The 17,124-nt window shown below is 39.2% G+C and overlaps 1 protein-coding gene across 1 annotated transcript in view; it reads right to left on the bottom strand.

The window, feature by feature from the left end:
- The window catches only part of LOC122816492 (dynein axonemal assembly factor 8-like), a 3,534,829-nt gene that overhangs the window by 112,423 nt on the left and 3,405,282 nt on the right, over positions 1 to 17,124 (bottom strand). The window contains exon 30 of the mRNA XM_044089323.1: positions 8,426 to 8,495. Within this exon, the coding sequence (XP_043945258.1) occupies positions 8,426 to 8,495 (70 nt within the window). The remainder of the gene's footprint in view (positions 1 to 8,425; positions 8,496 to 17,124) is intronic.

Consider the following 17,124-nt stretch of genomic DNA (forward strand, 5'->3'; position numbering starts at 1 on the left):
TTTCAGGACTTTCCCAGAACTACATAAAAAAAAAACACGGCTTTGAAGAAATTAAACAGCTGTGTGTTAAAAAATATTTTTCAACTATCCTGTGGTGTTGCTGATTTAGCAACAGAATCAGTGCTATACCTTCAAAAAAAGCGAAAGCTGACATGCATTTCTTACAAGCAGACCTTATCACGAGGATTCTTCCAAACATCAGTAACTCCAATAGGACCAGCTGTTCCTCAACAGAATCCACATCAGTCCATTGATTTAAGCAGATAATGGAACCAAGCAAGTTCATTGCTATCCCATTCTCTGGAGTGTCTCTTCAACTGGCATATCTGATGGGCAGGGAGAACTTAGATGCAGACATTAAAGATCCAAAATATTTGCCGAGGAAAAAGTCACCTAGACAACTATTTTCATCATATGTGCCCACAAGTAATTCCTTTAAAGGTTTGTAACTGTATGGACATGAGTATAACCCAATTAGAGTTCAGTAAGAAACAAACAAATCCTTTACCATACTACTTTAAAACAACAGCCCCACTTAAGTCTGCTGGTGGGGCCTGTAAGCAGTAAGGGAGCAAGCAACCCAAAACTAAAAACGCACCTACTGTAAAAGAGACCAGAGAGTACAGGCTTACTAGCATTAGTGGATCTGACTCCAAGGAGAGTTAGAAAGCTTTGGTATGGCTGAGCTGTCAGCAGCTCAGCACTGCTCATAAAAACTGTTAAATAGTTTGGGCATTTTAGTAGTTAAATTCATTACAGTATTATGTGTTTAAATTCTGGTACTATTCCATGGTTCTGCAGTCTCTAGTGGCAGTTGCCTCTTACACTTTAGATCAGCAGCAGACTTAAGACACACAAGACTACAACGGTTAAATTTGTCATTGCAAATGTCTACTGAATTCCCTCACATTGTGTGCATGGCTTTGGGACAAGAAATATATAATCTAGTAGAAACAAACTAAGACAATTGATATAGCAGTTCGGATCCAAAATTATCAAAGTTAAACATAATGAAAATTAAGTTTCTGTGGCTGGCTTAAGTACACTGAGGAAATTATATAAGTGGCTCAGCATTTGAATTAAATTAGTTTCTTGCCACAGTCTTCCATTATGATTAAATACAGAAGCATTCTTAATTTTTTCTTAAAGCCGTTTTGAATCTTCTCATGGTTATCCATTAGTCAAATCAGTGAAGTTGCAATATCTATCATTACTTATAGCATCAGCTGTGCGAGAAAAATGCTTACTCATTTTTATGGTGTCAGGAATAAAGGGAAAACCAAAATTTGCTTGAGGGAGAATGACTTGTACAAAAATGCATATAATCACATAGCTAATTTTAGAACCAGTAATTCTCTTATATATTTTATTTGTTCGCATTTGTTAACCGGGGTAGGACACTTATCCAAGTAAAATAATTTCTAGGCTCAGCCTGTAACCCCCCCCGTCGCCAAAACATATGCACATACAAACACACGCAACAACCGCAACCACCAGAAAGAGATATCTTTATTTTTATTTACTTTTAATGTAGTCTTGTATTTCATTTAGATGCAGAAATGACAGCCCTGCAATATCTTATTTATACAGTAACAGACAGTCTGGAAACAATACAAATATGGTGAAAAGTAAAGTTTCAGAGTAATTAAAATTTTGTTCTAAAGTGGTCTGCTGTATCACTTCTCTTAACCTGACTGTCCCCCATGGCTTCTCTTATTTTATGGGAAGATACTGAGATGGTGGTAGTAGTGCATCATGTTGCATAAGCTGTAAAACTCTTAGCAGTTCCTTTTTACTTTTAGCAGGCTACTTGTAATTTTTAAGTTGTTTTTATATGTCTGTCCAAACATAATTAACAACCTATTTGCATACTTTTTTAATAGTATTGTGCTTTAATTATGTTTATTTATTCAGCCACACAGCAGGCTATCTTCCAAAATAATTTACCCACAAGACAGAGTTGTGCTGAATCACAACCATTCTGTGGAATAGCTGCTTACTCACTGCAGAGTTTTGTCCCAAGTCAACACTGTTTTCAAACTTGGGAACTGCTTTACCTCTAGTTGACCCTATTTATGCAAACGTGACGGGTATACCAATTATCAGCAATTTTAAAAGTGCTCTTTGAAAAATGCAGGCAAATTTTTATCTGTTTGTATTATTTAAAGTAAGACAGGCCAGGAGCAGGCAGTTTTTAAAAATGACTGGTAGAAAGATGCCACCACCCTTTGCTTATATCATATCACTGCTTACATGACAGAATCCCAGGACCACTTTTACTTGCTTTGGGAATGAAAGAAAATAATAAAACAAGTAAGCCTGGTGTTATTTTAGGTGCCTGTCAGTTAATAAATTGTTGCAAACTGGTACAACATGAGAGAGAAGGATGATACAGGTGCGCTTCAAATTATCTGCTTTTGAATTCATTGTAAACTGCTGTTTTGCTTGCCCTTACATTTTCATAGTGGTCTCCCATTTTGTTTTTTTTAGCAGTGAGTGATCATTTACTGACCACTGGTATAAACTGTGTGATGACATTGTTTTTCCACCTCTTGTGACATAAGTCACATCTTAGATTTGTATTGGTGATGCTCATTGATTGAACAGGTGGTTGCTTGGTTGCTATGTACTATATGGAGCCATGCATGTATAACTTGTTACAGTGCATTTCTGGAGCAGCTATATAGCTGTGCATCTGTTAGCACCACAAGGGTCTTAATTTTACAGGTCATGCAGGCCAAGTGGGCATATTTATCCATTACAGTACCACCTCAAGGGGAATGAATTTACATGTAACAATTTTGAATGCTATGATTCTGAACCCTTTCCTAATATTTTTGTTGGTCCCTGGCTATGATTTTGAAAGCTGAGAGGTTGAAAGGTATGCTCTGATATACTACTAAAATGCAAAAAATAAATATATCAATAAACAAACATATTTTACAATAAACATATTCATCTGCTCCAGAAAAACTGCTACCGCTTCAAAGGTTGGCTGCAAAAGAACTTGCCTCCACACCTAGGGGATGGGTTATTCAGCAGCATCCTAGCATAGGCAGTTGTCTATGATAAGCTTAAAGTTTTAGTAAAAACTGAGAAAGAACCACCTAGCAAAGGAAGCAATAATCCAAACATATTTAAGTTTGTGAGGACAAGGATCAAGAATGATTAAATGTCATAGATATTATCTGTGACTTCTCTATAATGAAGAAATATTATTCTCTACCCTAGTAATGGGAATGATTATTCTCTGCCTCTTAATTATCAGTACCATATTTTCATCTATTACACCTTGATAATATTTAGCTACAATTTAGCTTATTCCTTGTACTGTGTGTGTTTTTACTTTTAATATTTCAAATTATCTATAATTAGAAGTTATGTACTTACCATAACTTTGTATCTGGGTTGTCCTCTTTCATTTGTCCTCACTACTGGGTCTTGGATCCAGCCTCGGATCCAATCCAGCCTTTCCAAAGACTGATGGCTCATGTCTCAAGCTCCTCCCACTCACATAGTACTCTACATCTCCACTAACTCCTCAGACCGAGTTTGGTGAACCAACAGAAGGAATAATATATATATATAGAAATATACAGATATTAATAAAGATATATATACGCATACTGGTATGTACACAATGCCAAAGGAAAACTTTGTATAAACAAGAATATTGCCTAACCTGGAACTCAAGGCTAGGAATCTGTGGATTCCTGCATCCTGCAGGTACTTCCAGATAAAAGGAATGGGGAATGTTGGGTGGGATGTGAGGATGATTGAAAGAGGACAATCCAGACCAGATACCAAGTTATGGTAAATACATAATTTCTAAGTCTGATGTTGTCCCTTTCATTCGGCCTCACTACTGGGTCAGAATCCTCAGCTCCATGACTCCTTGGGCAGTCCCTATGGAAGGATGTGTCTGAGCACCACGGAGCCAAAGGATGCTCTACTTCTGGAGACTATATATAACTTATAATGCGAAAGACAGGTGTGGGAATTAAACCAGGTTGCTGCAGCACAAATTTTGTCAATAAAAGTTCTAGCTGAAAAAGTAGAAGTGGGCATTGACCTGGTAGAATGTGCTTTTAGAGAACAAGGAAGCATCATCCCTTCCAAGGAATAAATAGCGATAATACAGTTGGTAATCCATTGTACGAAAATTACATTTGATATTGCCATGCCAAAATGGCTGGATGAAAAGGAAGATGAATAACTGCTCAGATTTTCTGAATTCCTTTGTCCTCTGCAGAAAAAAATGCAATTGCCTATGAACAACAAATAAATGAAGCATGTATTCACCTTTCTTGGAATAATTAGGGAAAAGACTGGAAGATGGATGGATTGGGTAATGCTTGCTTCCATGGCTACTTTGGACATAAAGGAAGGGTTTGACCCCAGAGAAACCCTGTCTATGAAGACATTTACATACGGTGGGTTAGAAGATAAAGTTAGAAGTTCTGATACTCTTTTAGCAGAGGTAATGGCCACTAAAAAGACAGTCTTCCAAGACAAGAACTTTATATCACAGGAGTCAACCAGCTCAAAAGGTTTCTGGGTGAAGCCTTGTAAAATCAAAGTCAGGTCTCATGATGAAGAAGGATGTTTAATTAGGGCTTAAGTAGGAATATGTCCTTCACGAAGGCCTTGCACACTCTGGTTGCCAAGATGGGTGCTAGGTCCTTTGTCACGTGAAAACTGGCAACTGCCGCCAACTGCAACTTAATTGTGGAGAAACTGGCAGCCTTTGAAAAAGCGAGTTCAGGAAGAGAATAGCTGAAACTGGAGCTGAAAAAAGATAACTGTTCCTGTCTAGAGCCCCAAAACAGAATCTCTTCCACTAGCTATGGTACACTTTTTTGGTAGAAGGCTTCTGTGACACAAGTATTATGTTATGGACTGGGGAAGCTAGCCTGGACTGTCTCAAAATCATTGCAAGTGGAGGAACCAAACAGTCAGTCTTAGGGATTTGAGGTAGGGGGAGTGGTGTTCTGCTGTGTGAGAAACCAGATCCTGTCTGAGATCTGGTATCCACTATGGATACTTGGTGTGAGACCACAGAAAGGAGAACCATACCTGATGAGGCTGGAAAGGTGCAATGAGAATTACAGTACGCTTTAACCTTCTGGCTTTCTGTATGACTTTCCGAATCAGGGGAATTGGAGGGGTAAGCATATAGTAGCAATGCTCGGATCTAATGGGAACTGAGTTGGAACCGGTGGAGGAGGAGATCTAGATCTAAAGAATGCCCTCTCTGCCACCAGGAATGCCAACAGACCCGGGCATCCTTCATCCTCCCTCCTCAAAGCCAAAACTGTCCAAGGAGAGAAGGCAGACATCTCCTCAGATCCTAACGCTCCGGAGGACACTGGCCCTGAGCTATCGAGAGCCGAAGCCCCGAGAGGAAGGGACAGTTCAAAACAGTTGGAGTAAAGACTAATCCCCCAGAGTCTGTGCTGACATCTCGGGTTCAGAAGCCACTCGGCTCCAACACTGTTGGTGCTGAGCCAGTCTGGGACACTGCCGGAGTCAAAGAAAGGACTATTCTCTGACAATGTCTCTCTCTGGGTACCCAGATCCTGGGTTTTTGAATGCAAAGGTCAGATCGGAAGAGAAGAGGCCATTAGTGATGATGAGGCTCTCACGGATCCAAGATAGGATGGAGACTGCAACAGTCCCATCTCGATCTGAGCCATCAGTAAGCTCCACATCATGCTGTCCATCTCAGATCAAGGTATCCTGGAAAACATGAAGGACAAGGATGAATGGCCAGGCCTAGCTGGGGAGTGAGCCACCCTAGCGTTCAGAACAGGTGAGGGGGACTTGCTCAGCCTCGGGGTATGGCTCGGAGACCTACGATCTGAGATCTTTGAATCTGAAGTGGGGGGGGGAGCTGCAGATCTCCACAACTTCCGTTGAATCCAGAGTCCCTTTCGGATCTGAAATATTAGGATCTGGAGTGATACAGATCCATGGAGAAAAGACAACCAGTGTAAACAGTGTCTGATCTGAGGAACTTCTCAGATCTCAGGGTCTTGCTTTCCTCGGGTCTGACATGGTCGGATCCAATAATTTTGGCCGCTTTTCAGGTGGGAGAGATGATACCCCAGAGAGGCTGAGGGGGCTTGTTTCTTGGGCTCCTTTTGATCTTTATGTTCCTTGGAAGAACCAGGTCTGGGGGTCTGAGTTCCGGAGGATGGCAATAAGTCCTTAAGGATCAGTTTATTCCCCTTGTCAGGCAATATGCAGGGAATGAACCCTGTGCAGACGGTGCAGTCCTGATCAAGATGATCAAGACCTAAGCAATAGACACACCTCTCATGGGCATCCGAATTTGGGATTTTGTACCCACAAGAGGTGCATCTCTTAAATCCGGTGGATCTATCTGCCATGTTTACAACACACTTCATATAGAGCAAACAGAACCACACACACACACACACGCACACACGCACACGCACACACAAATTCACGCACACACAGCGAGGGACAAAAAGAGAAAGAGCAAAAAAGAGATTATAAGGCTATTTTTTTTTTTAAATAGAAAGGCCAACGGCTGTACAGGGAAAGAAGGTGAGATGGGAAGGGAAAGCCCTGCCACTCACAACTTTCTAATAAAAAGTATAGGAGGGGAGGAAAGGAAGCTAAGCTATACAAAAGTTAAATATAAGGCTTACAGAACTCTCTCTCTCAATCTCTCTCTCTCTCTCTATATATATATATATATATACACATATATATATATATTTATTGACATTTGTAGACCGGGTTAGTCCAACTGGGATTTTGTCCCATTTTCAGTGGAGACCCGAGGAGAAAAGCTCCAGAATAGTACAATAAAAATATTACAGTAGTATACAAGCACAGCAAACAGTAGTATACAAGCACAGCAAACTAGTCTTACAATAGTAACACAATATACAAAACAACATCAACAATAGTTATATGACAGTACAAGGCTTTTTTTTTTACTATGTAACTGTACTAGTGGGGATAGACAGAGTGATTCCTAAGTGGGGGGAGGAGAGAAATTATGTTGGGTCATAGCAGGGGCAAATTTTGTAATTGAGTAAATGAGTCTTTAGTTTCTTTTTAAATAGTGGGGTGTGAGAGACTGAGCGAATGTCAAGGGGTAGTTTGTTCCAGGCTTGGGCCACAGAGTGTTTGTAGAGTAGCTTACCTACTGACTTGTTTGGGTGGTAAATTTCAAGCAATTGTTGATTAGAGGTGCGGAGGGGTCGAGATGGGGTGTGGACAGAGACAAGGAGAGATAGGGATGGATAGTTGGATGGTTTAAAGAGCATAGAGTGCAACATGTGAAATTGATAGAGATGTAGTAGTTGTGGGAGTTCTAGCCATTGTAGAGACTTCAAAGCAATACAGTGGTGTGTGTTGTTTGGGGAGTTGGTGATGAATCTGGCTATTTTGTGGTAGGATTGTTGGAGTTTACTCAGGGTAGTTTTTTGGATATTTGTAAGAACTGGGGCTGCATAGAGGAGTGAGGGGAGGAGAAGTGCTTGTCCTAGGGTAAGTCTAGCTTCGGGACTGAGATACTTTTTGTTTCAGTATAACAGACCTAACTTCTGATGTGTTTTCTTTATACATTGCTGTATGTGTTGATTGAATTTTAAGTCATCATCGATAATGACTCCAAGGAGTTTTGTGTGGGTGTCAGGTATGATAGTTGTGTTATTGAGAGACTTAATGACAAAGGAGAGTTTATGATGATTAAGGGAGTGGGGCAGGAAGAGTAAGAGTTTGGTTTTGGTAGGATTGAGAATCAGTAGGTTTTGTGAAAGCCACTGTTCAGTGGAAAGTAGAGCTGTTTGGGTTAGGGAGTGTAGGTCGGAGATGTTGTTGGCTGTAGAAATGATTGTGGAGTCGTCTCCAGATAGATATATACATATATATATATATATATATATATATATATATATATATATATATATATATCGGAAGAAGGAGAAAGGTTAAGGACTTAACAGGCACTTATCTGAAACTCGAAACAACAAAGGCGATCACGTCCGAATTGGAAGGCAGCAAACGAAAGCTGAGGAGTTAGTGGAGATGCAGGGTATTATGGGAGTGGGAAGAGCTTGAGACACAAGGCATCAGTCTCTGGAAAGGCTGGATCGGATCTGAGGATGGATCCAAGACCCAGTAGTGAGTATGAATGAAGGGGACAACATCAGATTAATTTTTGAGGATGAATGAAAGGGACATCAGATTAATTTGTTAAAATGTGTTCTTTTACATTACTGTGTGTTGGTGTATGATGGAATACTCCCCCAACCTTCCAGGTTTCCCTTGAAGAAAATAGGACCTACCTGGTAAAACATATACAATTTAAAATTAGTCTTCACATGTTCAAACATATACCTTCTAGGGAAAAAAAGAACTGCCACAAATGCATCATTTCACTCACCTGCTCTTCATCCTTAGGATAAAGAAAGTATTCTCGGTACTTTGTCCAGTCCAATGTCTTCCAGGAAATACTGAAAAGGAACACCAAAATGATTAGTACACTTTACTAATACCTACTATCAAGGTACATCACCATTCCATGCTGGCAGAGGCCATCCAGTGTGCTCTAGACAATCCCTGAACCATGTTGTGACAGCAGTCCCACTCCCACAGAATCACCTGCATTACAAATAAACATTGACAACTGTTTTTTTTTTTTTTTTCTGATTCTGGATTCCTTATGTAACACTTTTGGTCCTTTTTCTCTGATTAAGCCCTTCTCACCATCTAACAATTACTTTAAAGATTATATAAATACTTGGAAACAAAACCACTTTCTTCACTAAAGTTAACTTTCTACAAGGACTGCAACAGATGTAAAACAAGATGCATTCCGTCCATAATCAATTACGTGATGTTCCACTGACTGGTAATTCAAAGTGGTGTGTTCTTACTTCATGGTACTAGGCACTTCAGAAAACAAGCTGATAAACTTTATTTTTCCTATCTGGGGTGGTCTCACTAAGGACAGTTTTAAGGGGAGAAATGAGATGCTAATTATAATGACTTTGAGCAGACTGGGCAGGATACTAGCAACATTCTGTTACTTTTTTCTGTAGGTTTATTGGGAAATGCTATGCAATCTGCAGATGATCACATGCCTAGTCAATAATCACACAGTGAGCAAAAGTGAGAATCAAGCCTTGTACCCTATGTCTGCAATTTAAACAATGCAATTATGTCAACTCCTAACCCCAAATGCAATGTGATCTTTTACATCCACCAAAGTTACCACTAAGGCAGACAGGACCCCAATTTAATGTCCCATCAAATGATAGCATCTCAGAAGTGCAGGAGCTTCTCCCCATACTGCACTACAGTGCCAGTAATAGAACACATATTAAAGCTCCTGGTCTGAGGAAAAAACCCACAGCTTTATTACCTTCCCAATATCAAAGCCATGTATGTTACCTGCTGAGCCATTAACACTAATTAATGAGATGTAAATCATAAAAGCAACAGGATAACATGACTTTTATTTCTTCAGCATCTGCAAATAAATGCTGTGAATAAATAAACGAACTGGAATAAAGTAAATTAGCAATTTCTGAAGCACATAAACTGCATATTCTTGTAAGCTGTGATCGTTGTGCATACTTTTCACTGTATGTTCCCTACTTTTACATCTGCTGAAGCCAAGACCCAAAGAAGAAAACTTTTCAGCAAGCCAGACGTAACTAGACTACATATATGGAGGCAAAGACACTAATGAGAAGTATTTCAGATTAAAATCAAGTTTGTTAAGGTACTTGCTTTCCAAGTACCATCACAATAGATTCCATAAAAACAACAAATTTCAACAGAAACAGGAAAAAAAATACATTTACATATAATACACACTGGCTGGATAAGCTATCGAAAGATTAGACAAAACTAGAGATAATACGTGCCCTAATAAGATGATTGCCTAAAACCTATGTAGAAGACAACCTATACATCATAAAAACTGAAAGCTAATTCAAACAAATGGGTTTTGAGGGACCTTTTAAACTTGAGAGGCGTCACTTGTCTCTCTCGCTCTACTATAGATAACGAACAGGTGGGGTTTTATATGCTTTGTTACATAGAAACACATCAGGATGGATAGCAGCTTTACTAAATATAAGTGAACTAACTGACAGACCGACTATACAGACATAAATGCTTACATCTCAACAGCTTAATACAAAATGGCAATCAGGCTCGCACGTGCTCAGCATTTATACACTTGTGCAAGCCCCTAGGAAGCTTCCTAAAGCTGTACACACACACTGATCTACAGTACATCCTCCCTCTTAAAGAACTGTCTTCAATGAAATGACATTAGAATAGGACATGCAATAATATATAGACACTGGAAACAAACACAATGTTCATGTCCAAGTTGCCGTGTATCTGTAACATGGTCTGGAAATACAACCTGATCTAGTAACATAGTATTCAGAATTGGGTTTAGCGACAAGGACAGTCTTCAGTGAACAACTCGTAGCAGGAACTTTGGGATTCATCTCAGGAACAGGGATATTCACTGGAATGTCTTGAGGAATTGGAATGCTGAGCAACTCACTCTGAGATAAACAGTCTTTCTCACAGGCTAGGTGTTGTGGTACAGGCTTGGATACCTGCATCAAATGTTTTTGATTCTGCCTAAACTCTGCTCTTTGCTATTCTACAATGTACAATCTCGACTCTGGGCAAATACTCTCCACAACTCCAATCCAATCATAACCTTTGCACATTTGCATTCTCACTGTCTCTCCTTCATGTAATGGATTCAGTGGTTTGTTAGACTTGTCATAAGACTTCTGGGATAGGCGTTTCCTTAACAGATGGGCTTTCACAAATCTGTTACTTTTAGCACTTGGAACTAATAAACTACTGAGGAACATTTCTAAGATTCAAGGGATTCAGGAAAACATCTCTATTATCTCGTTTCAACTTCTCAAGTAACTGTTTTGCACTTTGAACTGCAAGGATACTCGTGATGACTTGTGACATGAGTAAAGTCCCATTCTTTAGCAAATCTTTTGAATTGCTGGCTAGTAAACTGCGTACCATTGTCAGAAATAACTTTGTGTAGACTACCATGAAATGCAAGATGACGTTTCATCTTTGTAATGACAGTACTGGATGCTAGGTTAGGAAGAAGGTCAATTTCGAACCAATTGGAATAAGAATCTACAAACACCAAGTAATGCTGACCATTCCACTCAAAAATATCAGTGGCTACTGTCGACCAAGGTAGTTCAGGAATCTGGTTTAGCTGAAATGGTTCTTTCTGTTGATGTGGCTTTGTACAACTGCATACAGAACAAGATGCAAGTGCTCTCTCAATGTCTTGTGACATAGAAGGCCAAAACACTAGTCCTCTCGCCCTCCTTTTTGAAGAACTGGTTCCGAGGTGGCCACGTGTTGCAAAGACTTGGGAACAATTACTTTTGTACCTTTCATAACAATACCATCATCAGACAAAATCTAATCTATGTATGGAAAATAAGGTTACACTTCTTGAGGTAAGATAGATTGCTTTGACGGGCATTCTCGATTGATAAAAGTGTTTGAGCTTCTGTAAAACAGGATCTGAGGCTGTATGATATCTAAGCTTATCTAGATGTAGCATGATTTCAAAATCAAGTTTCTCATTCTCATGCCGTTCAGTGGTATTTCTGGGTGATCTAGATAAAGTAATCAGCAAGATAAAGAAGTTTGCCTTTTGTGTAGAAAAGACTGAAATTATACTTCTGCAATCTCAAAAATCATATGTTGCAGTCTAGCTGGAGCTGAATGGATAGGCTTATCAAAACAGTAAACAGGGGTTGGTGGTCTGTTTCAATCTGGATAGGTCTACCTTAAATATAATCAAGGAACTTCAAACATGCAAACACAATTGTCAAAAGCGCTTTCTCGATCTGGGCATGCTGCATTTCAGTTTGTGTTATAGATCTGGATGAACAGGCAACAAATTGACCCTCTTGAATCGAAGCATCACAGGAAAGAGTAACTGGTTTGTGAACATCATAGTATATGAGAGTTGGTGGACTGGCAATTCTCTGTTTCAGGACATCAAATGCTTTTCTGTGTTGTTCCATTCATGATCAGGATACTTCTTTATGTGTCAGCTCTCTAAGTGGTGCTGCTAGTTGGCTTAAGTCTGGAATGAATTTGCCTAGGCAGTTAAACATGTCACAAAAAAAGTGAAGGGCTTGAACATTGTCTGGAACTGGCATCTCAATAGTTGCTTGGTTGGAAGGGTCTGGTCATATGCTTGAACTGGTAAACAAATGACCAACATAAGTAACTTCTAGTAACCTGAACTTGCACTTTTTAGGATTTAGCTTAAGATTCACTTGACAAGCTCTTTCCAGAACTTTCTTGAGGTTTCTGTCTTACTCAGCTTCACCATTACCTCCTACTAGAATATCATCTACTTGCTCCATTGCATGTTGAAAGACTTCACTGGCAGTATTTATCCCAAATGGCATTCTCAAAAATCTGTACATGCTAAAAGGAGTAATAAATGTAGTGAGCAACGAGGATTTCTTGTCAAGCAAAATTTGCCAAAATGAACTCTGTGCATCCAAGAGAAAAAACAGTGGCCTTTGGCAACAGAGCTGTGACTTTGACTGTACGCATTGGATGATGAGGTCTTTTTAGTGCTTTGTTTAACTCTCGTGGATCAATATATATTCTGATATCATCTGAGCTTTTCTTATGAGTTACCACCATGGAAGATACCCATTCAGTTGATTCATCAACTGGACAAATTACACCTTACTGCACCATTTTTGTCTAGCTCAGCTTTGACTGTACTGTATAGCTACTGGAACTCTCCAGGCTGGTCTAACAACTGGGCTGACATCTGGGTCTAACTTCACAGAGTACACAACTGGAAGCTTGCCTAGTTTGTCTTTGAAAAGATCAGCAACCGTAGAGAAAATAAACTGGGCGAAACTACAACGGTGATCTCTTAAAGTAACATGATGGACTTCCTTGTTAAGTGAAAGCAGTCCCATTTTCAAACTGTCTCTGAGCCCTAATAATGACTGTAAGTGCCTTTTGACCACATAAAATAAGTTGTATTACTCCCAGCAGAATAACATAAAAGTATTACTGAACCCTCAGTTTGAATCTCTTCACCATCATAAGCAATAAGCTTCACACACTTTGCCAAATCAAACTTCTCACCAGCACATTCTCTAGCAAATGTTTCTGCAAACATAACATTGCACTTTGAATCTGTGTAAACTTTGAGCTCTGTGGGTCTCCCATTCATCCGAACAGTACAAAAAAACTTAATTCTTTGCCCATAAATCTACTGTATTAACTGTTTCACGAAACACTGACATACCATCAACATAAAGAGTAGGGTTGCAGCTTTCTAATTGATCGACTTGTTTCTTTGAGTGTTCCCGCTTAATAAAAGAATGTGTGCCCTTTGATTTACAAAATCTTTTGAATAGATTTCATTTATTGCATTTGTGACATTGCTGACCAAAAGCTAAATATTTTCCCTTTTAGGCTCATGAGTTCCTCCACAATTATGACAGTTGGCTATGAAACTGGAGGATGCACATGCTTTCAGTTTGCTGACTCACTTTTATGCATCACTGGGACTGTACGGTTTCCAGTAGAACATGCTAAAAACTGCTATGGGGTTTCCTTGTGGGTGCTGCAGGGTTTACAGCTGCAGGCATATGCTTGGGCCTGTTTCTGTTAACCACGTGCTCCATACTATCAACATGGGCTTTTGACGTTACTGGAAGCAGGCATGTCTCATTTGTAAGCATATTTGTGTGCTTTTCTGTAAGCTCATATATCTGACAAATCTCAATGATCTTATTCAAAGTTATATCATTGTCACAAAGCACAATCTTTCTCACAGCATCATCGTTAATACCACGCACAAGTCTGTCTTTTATCAACTCATCCCTTAAATCACCAAATCTGCACGTTTTAGCTTTGTATCTCAAGTCTGTTATATATGCTGCAAAAGTTTCATCAGGCTTTTGATCCCTTGTGTAAAATAAGTGCTTTTCCATTGTAACATTTATTGGGGGTTACACATTTCTCTAAATTTACATTTTAAGCACTCAGGATCTTCCCTTGACTCAAACGGTGCAACTATATGACGGTTTTCCTCCACTCCTAAAAAGACAGCACGTGCATACACAAATCAACACTCTCTTTCTGTGGCTTCTGACCCAGCTAAATTAAGCAGAATAAATGCCTTTGTACCACCATCTTTATCAAAAAATGCAGACTGTATGAAAATATTGTAATCTTCCTCAAACACTCTCCAGTTCTCTGCAATATTATTGTCAAACACAAGTGGAGTTGGCTTCCAAAATCCATCTGTCATGCCAACAAATTATGTCCAAATGCACTGAAAATATGGCCTTTGTAATTATGTACGAACCATCACACAACCAAAACTTGTAATAACATTCAAATGCACAATAAACTCTGCGAAATATGCTCTGTAATGGCTGTACTCTGCGAAATACTGCACTGTAATACTGCACAAACATGCGAACACTTCATACTCTTCAGATAACTCAAATAACTTTGATTAATGCGAAAAAGTGCTTAATGAAAAAATGTGGCTGTTTCTCCAATTTGTTTCATTTTATGCGATTCAAACTTTATTTCAATCATTTTCCATAGTTATTTTGAATTTTCTTTGTCAATACATTGTAATATTGGACATTTCTGTTACTTAGAAATTTCTTTAGAGTGTTCAGTATGCCTCATTTCATATTTTGCAAATAAGACATAGCTTGAGCAAGTTTTAATACCTGAGATTCGTTTCTGACCTGTTTTGCAAGTTATACGTGCAGTAGGTGGGATTCACTCCTATATATTCCTCCAGCATTAACTGAGTGCCTCTTGGTCTCAAACTCAAGAATCTGGATTCCCTTCTGGCCCTATGTCTGTTTTTAGCCAAGCCATGTCACTCATCTCTCTCTACTATAGATGACGAACAGGTGGGGTTGTTCATTTATATACTTTATTACATTAGAAACACATCAGGATGTATAGCAGCTTTACAAAATATAAACAAACTGATTAACAGACACACTATACAGACATACATGCTTACATCTCAACAGCTTACTACAAAATGGCAGTCAGGCTCACACGTGCTCAGCATTTATACACTTGTGCAAACCCCAGGAAGCTTCTTAAAGCTGTACACACACACACACACTGATACAACAGGTATGACACACATACATACATACACACACACACACACACACACACACACACTGATACAACAGGTATGGGCATAGTCTACTCTACATGGTGAAGCAGGCAAGAGAGGTTTACTTGTATTTGATTTACATGATTTTCTTCATAAAACCATTTTACTCTGCATTTGTGAATGTCCCTGAACTGGGGTATTTAAATTACCAACAATCAGTATAGCAAGTTCTGGTTTAAAATACACCTTAAAGATGCTATCCTTAAGAAAATATAACCTAGGAAGTCTGACAATTCAGTGTCATTCAGTCATGATTCTGACTCCACACTGCTACCTGCTTCCTCCTAAAAGATGTCTATTTAGGCAGCACAACCAAACCCCACAGAAAAGATGCCCCTATGATCTTTACAGCTCCTTAAAAATAAAAAATAACCTTACCCTGAACAGTGATAGCAGGGTACGCTCATGAAGTCATGCCTGTGTGGGCATGTAGTCCAGTCAAGCTTAGCCTTAATAAACTGCCTGTATCCACCCCGTGGACTCACTATCTGTAACATGGAAGGTAGAGGTATTGTGTTGTAATAGTTAAGTGGCAGGCAGGAGTGATATGGATTAAGATGGACTAATTTCTAGCAATGGAAAATGGTTCTTGTTATGTGGAATGTCACTTCACTGCTGGGAAAGAAACAACAGCTTGTGCAGAAAATTAAAAATACCAGCCAAATATAGCTAGTCCTGCCACTACAAACAACATTTGTTCTGGGACCAAACTTCTTAATTGTCAGTGTACTCTATCCTGCTCTGGAGATGCCTCCTGAGAGTGGCCCTGGGCAGCAGTGTGAATACTCATAAGTCTCAAGCTAGATGGTGTGCAGATGGAATCTCTTCCAGTAGATGCTCAAGTTGCCTCCATCTGACTGCAAGCTACAGAAAGGAAAACCTTAATGTGTTGTTTATGCATATGCACCTTACAGTCATTTACAGTATTCAACTTTCAAAGACATCAGGATATGGTGCTTGACAGGGTACTATAAATACAACTCTGCAGTTCTACTGGGAGACTTAAGTGCTCATTCATGTAGAAAACCATAGAATGACCAGGAGGTCTGAATGAGAGGCATTGTTTACCTGATTGGAAATGTGGTGTTGAACTGCTATTGGCCTTATCTATAAATCAAGGATTAAAGCATTGCCCATAATAAACACCATGTCTATGGCTGTATTTGCTGTCAGAGTACTTTCGACAAAGGTCAATAAAATTACATTGTAGTAATTTCATCAGAACTTAAGCTGTAACTTCTTGACGATCAGGTACGAAGAAGTGCTTTGTCAGCTGACCACCATTTGTAGTGATTTAAAACACATGAATGGGGTAGCAGAGGGACAGGTCTGGCAAACTGAAAAGGAAGGCCTAGTAAATGATTTGGCAATAATGGAGGACACTGGCTCATGTCTAAGTAGTGTTCAAGAATGAAGATGCCAGTATTTTCTTCATTACTACCAACACCAATATAACACTTGGGAAGCTTTTTTAATCCACTTAAAAAGTTACTAGAACATCACCATGAATTTTATGAACATTAAGATGTATTAAACTCTAATATCTGTCATTACAGACTGACTGTATGCCTTGGTTATTTCCCAGAAAACCAAAAATTTCAAGAGGGACAAGGTCAAAATAGGAGGCAATATCATGGCCATTAAAAGTCAATAGCACAACAGGCTTTGCAATCAAAACACATTTTCTGAACTAGGAAGTTCAAACGTCTGACACTAACTGTAATTTTCAGTGGTTTACCAGAAAATCAAACATTTTATGAGAGACAGGAAAAATCAAGATGGTTCTGTAGGTAGAAATGCACAGCCATAGAAATGTTTACCTTAGCGCTTCAAGTGGAGGTTTTTTCTGACATGAC

Source organism: Protopterus annectens, chromosome 12.part0 (genome assembly GCF_019279795.1).
Source record: "Protopterus annectens isolate FY-2018-M chromosome 12.part0, PAN1.0, whole genome shotgun sequence".
Lineage (NCBI taxonomy): Eukaryota > Metazoa > Chordata > Ceratodontiformes > Protopteridae > Protopterus > Protopterus annectens.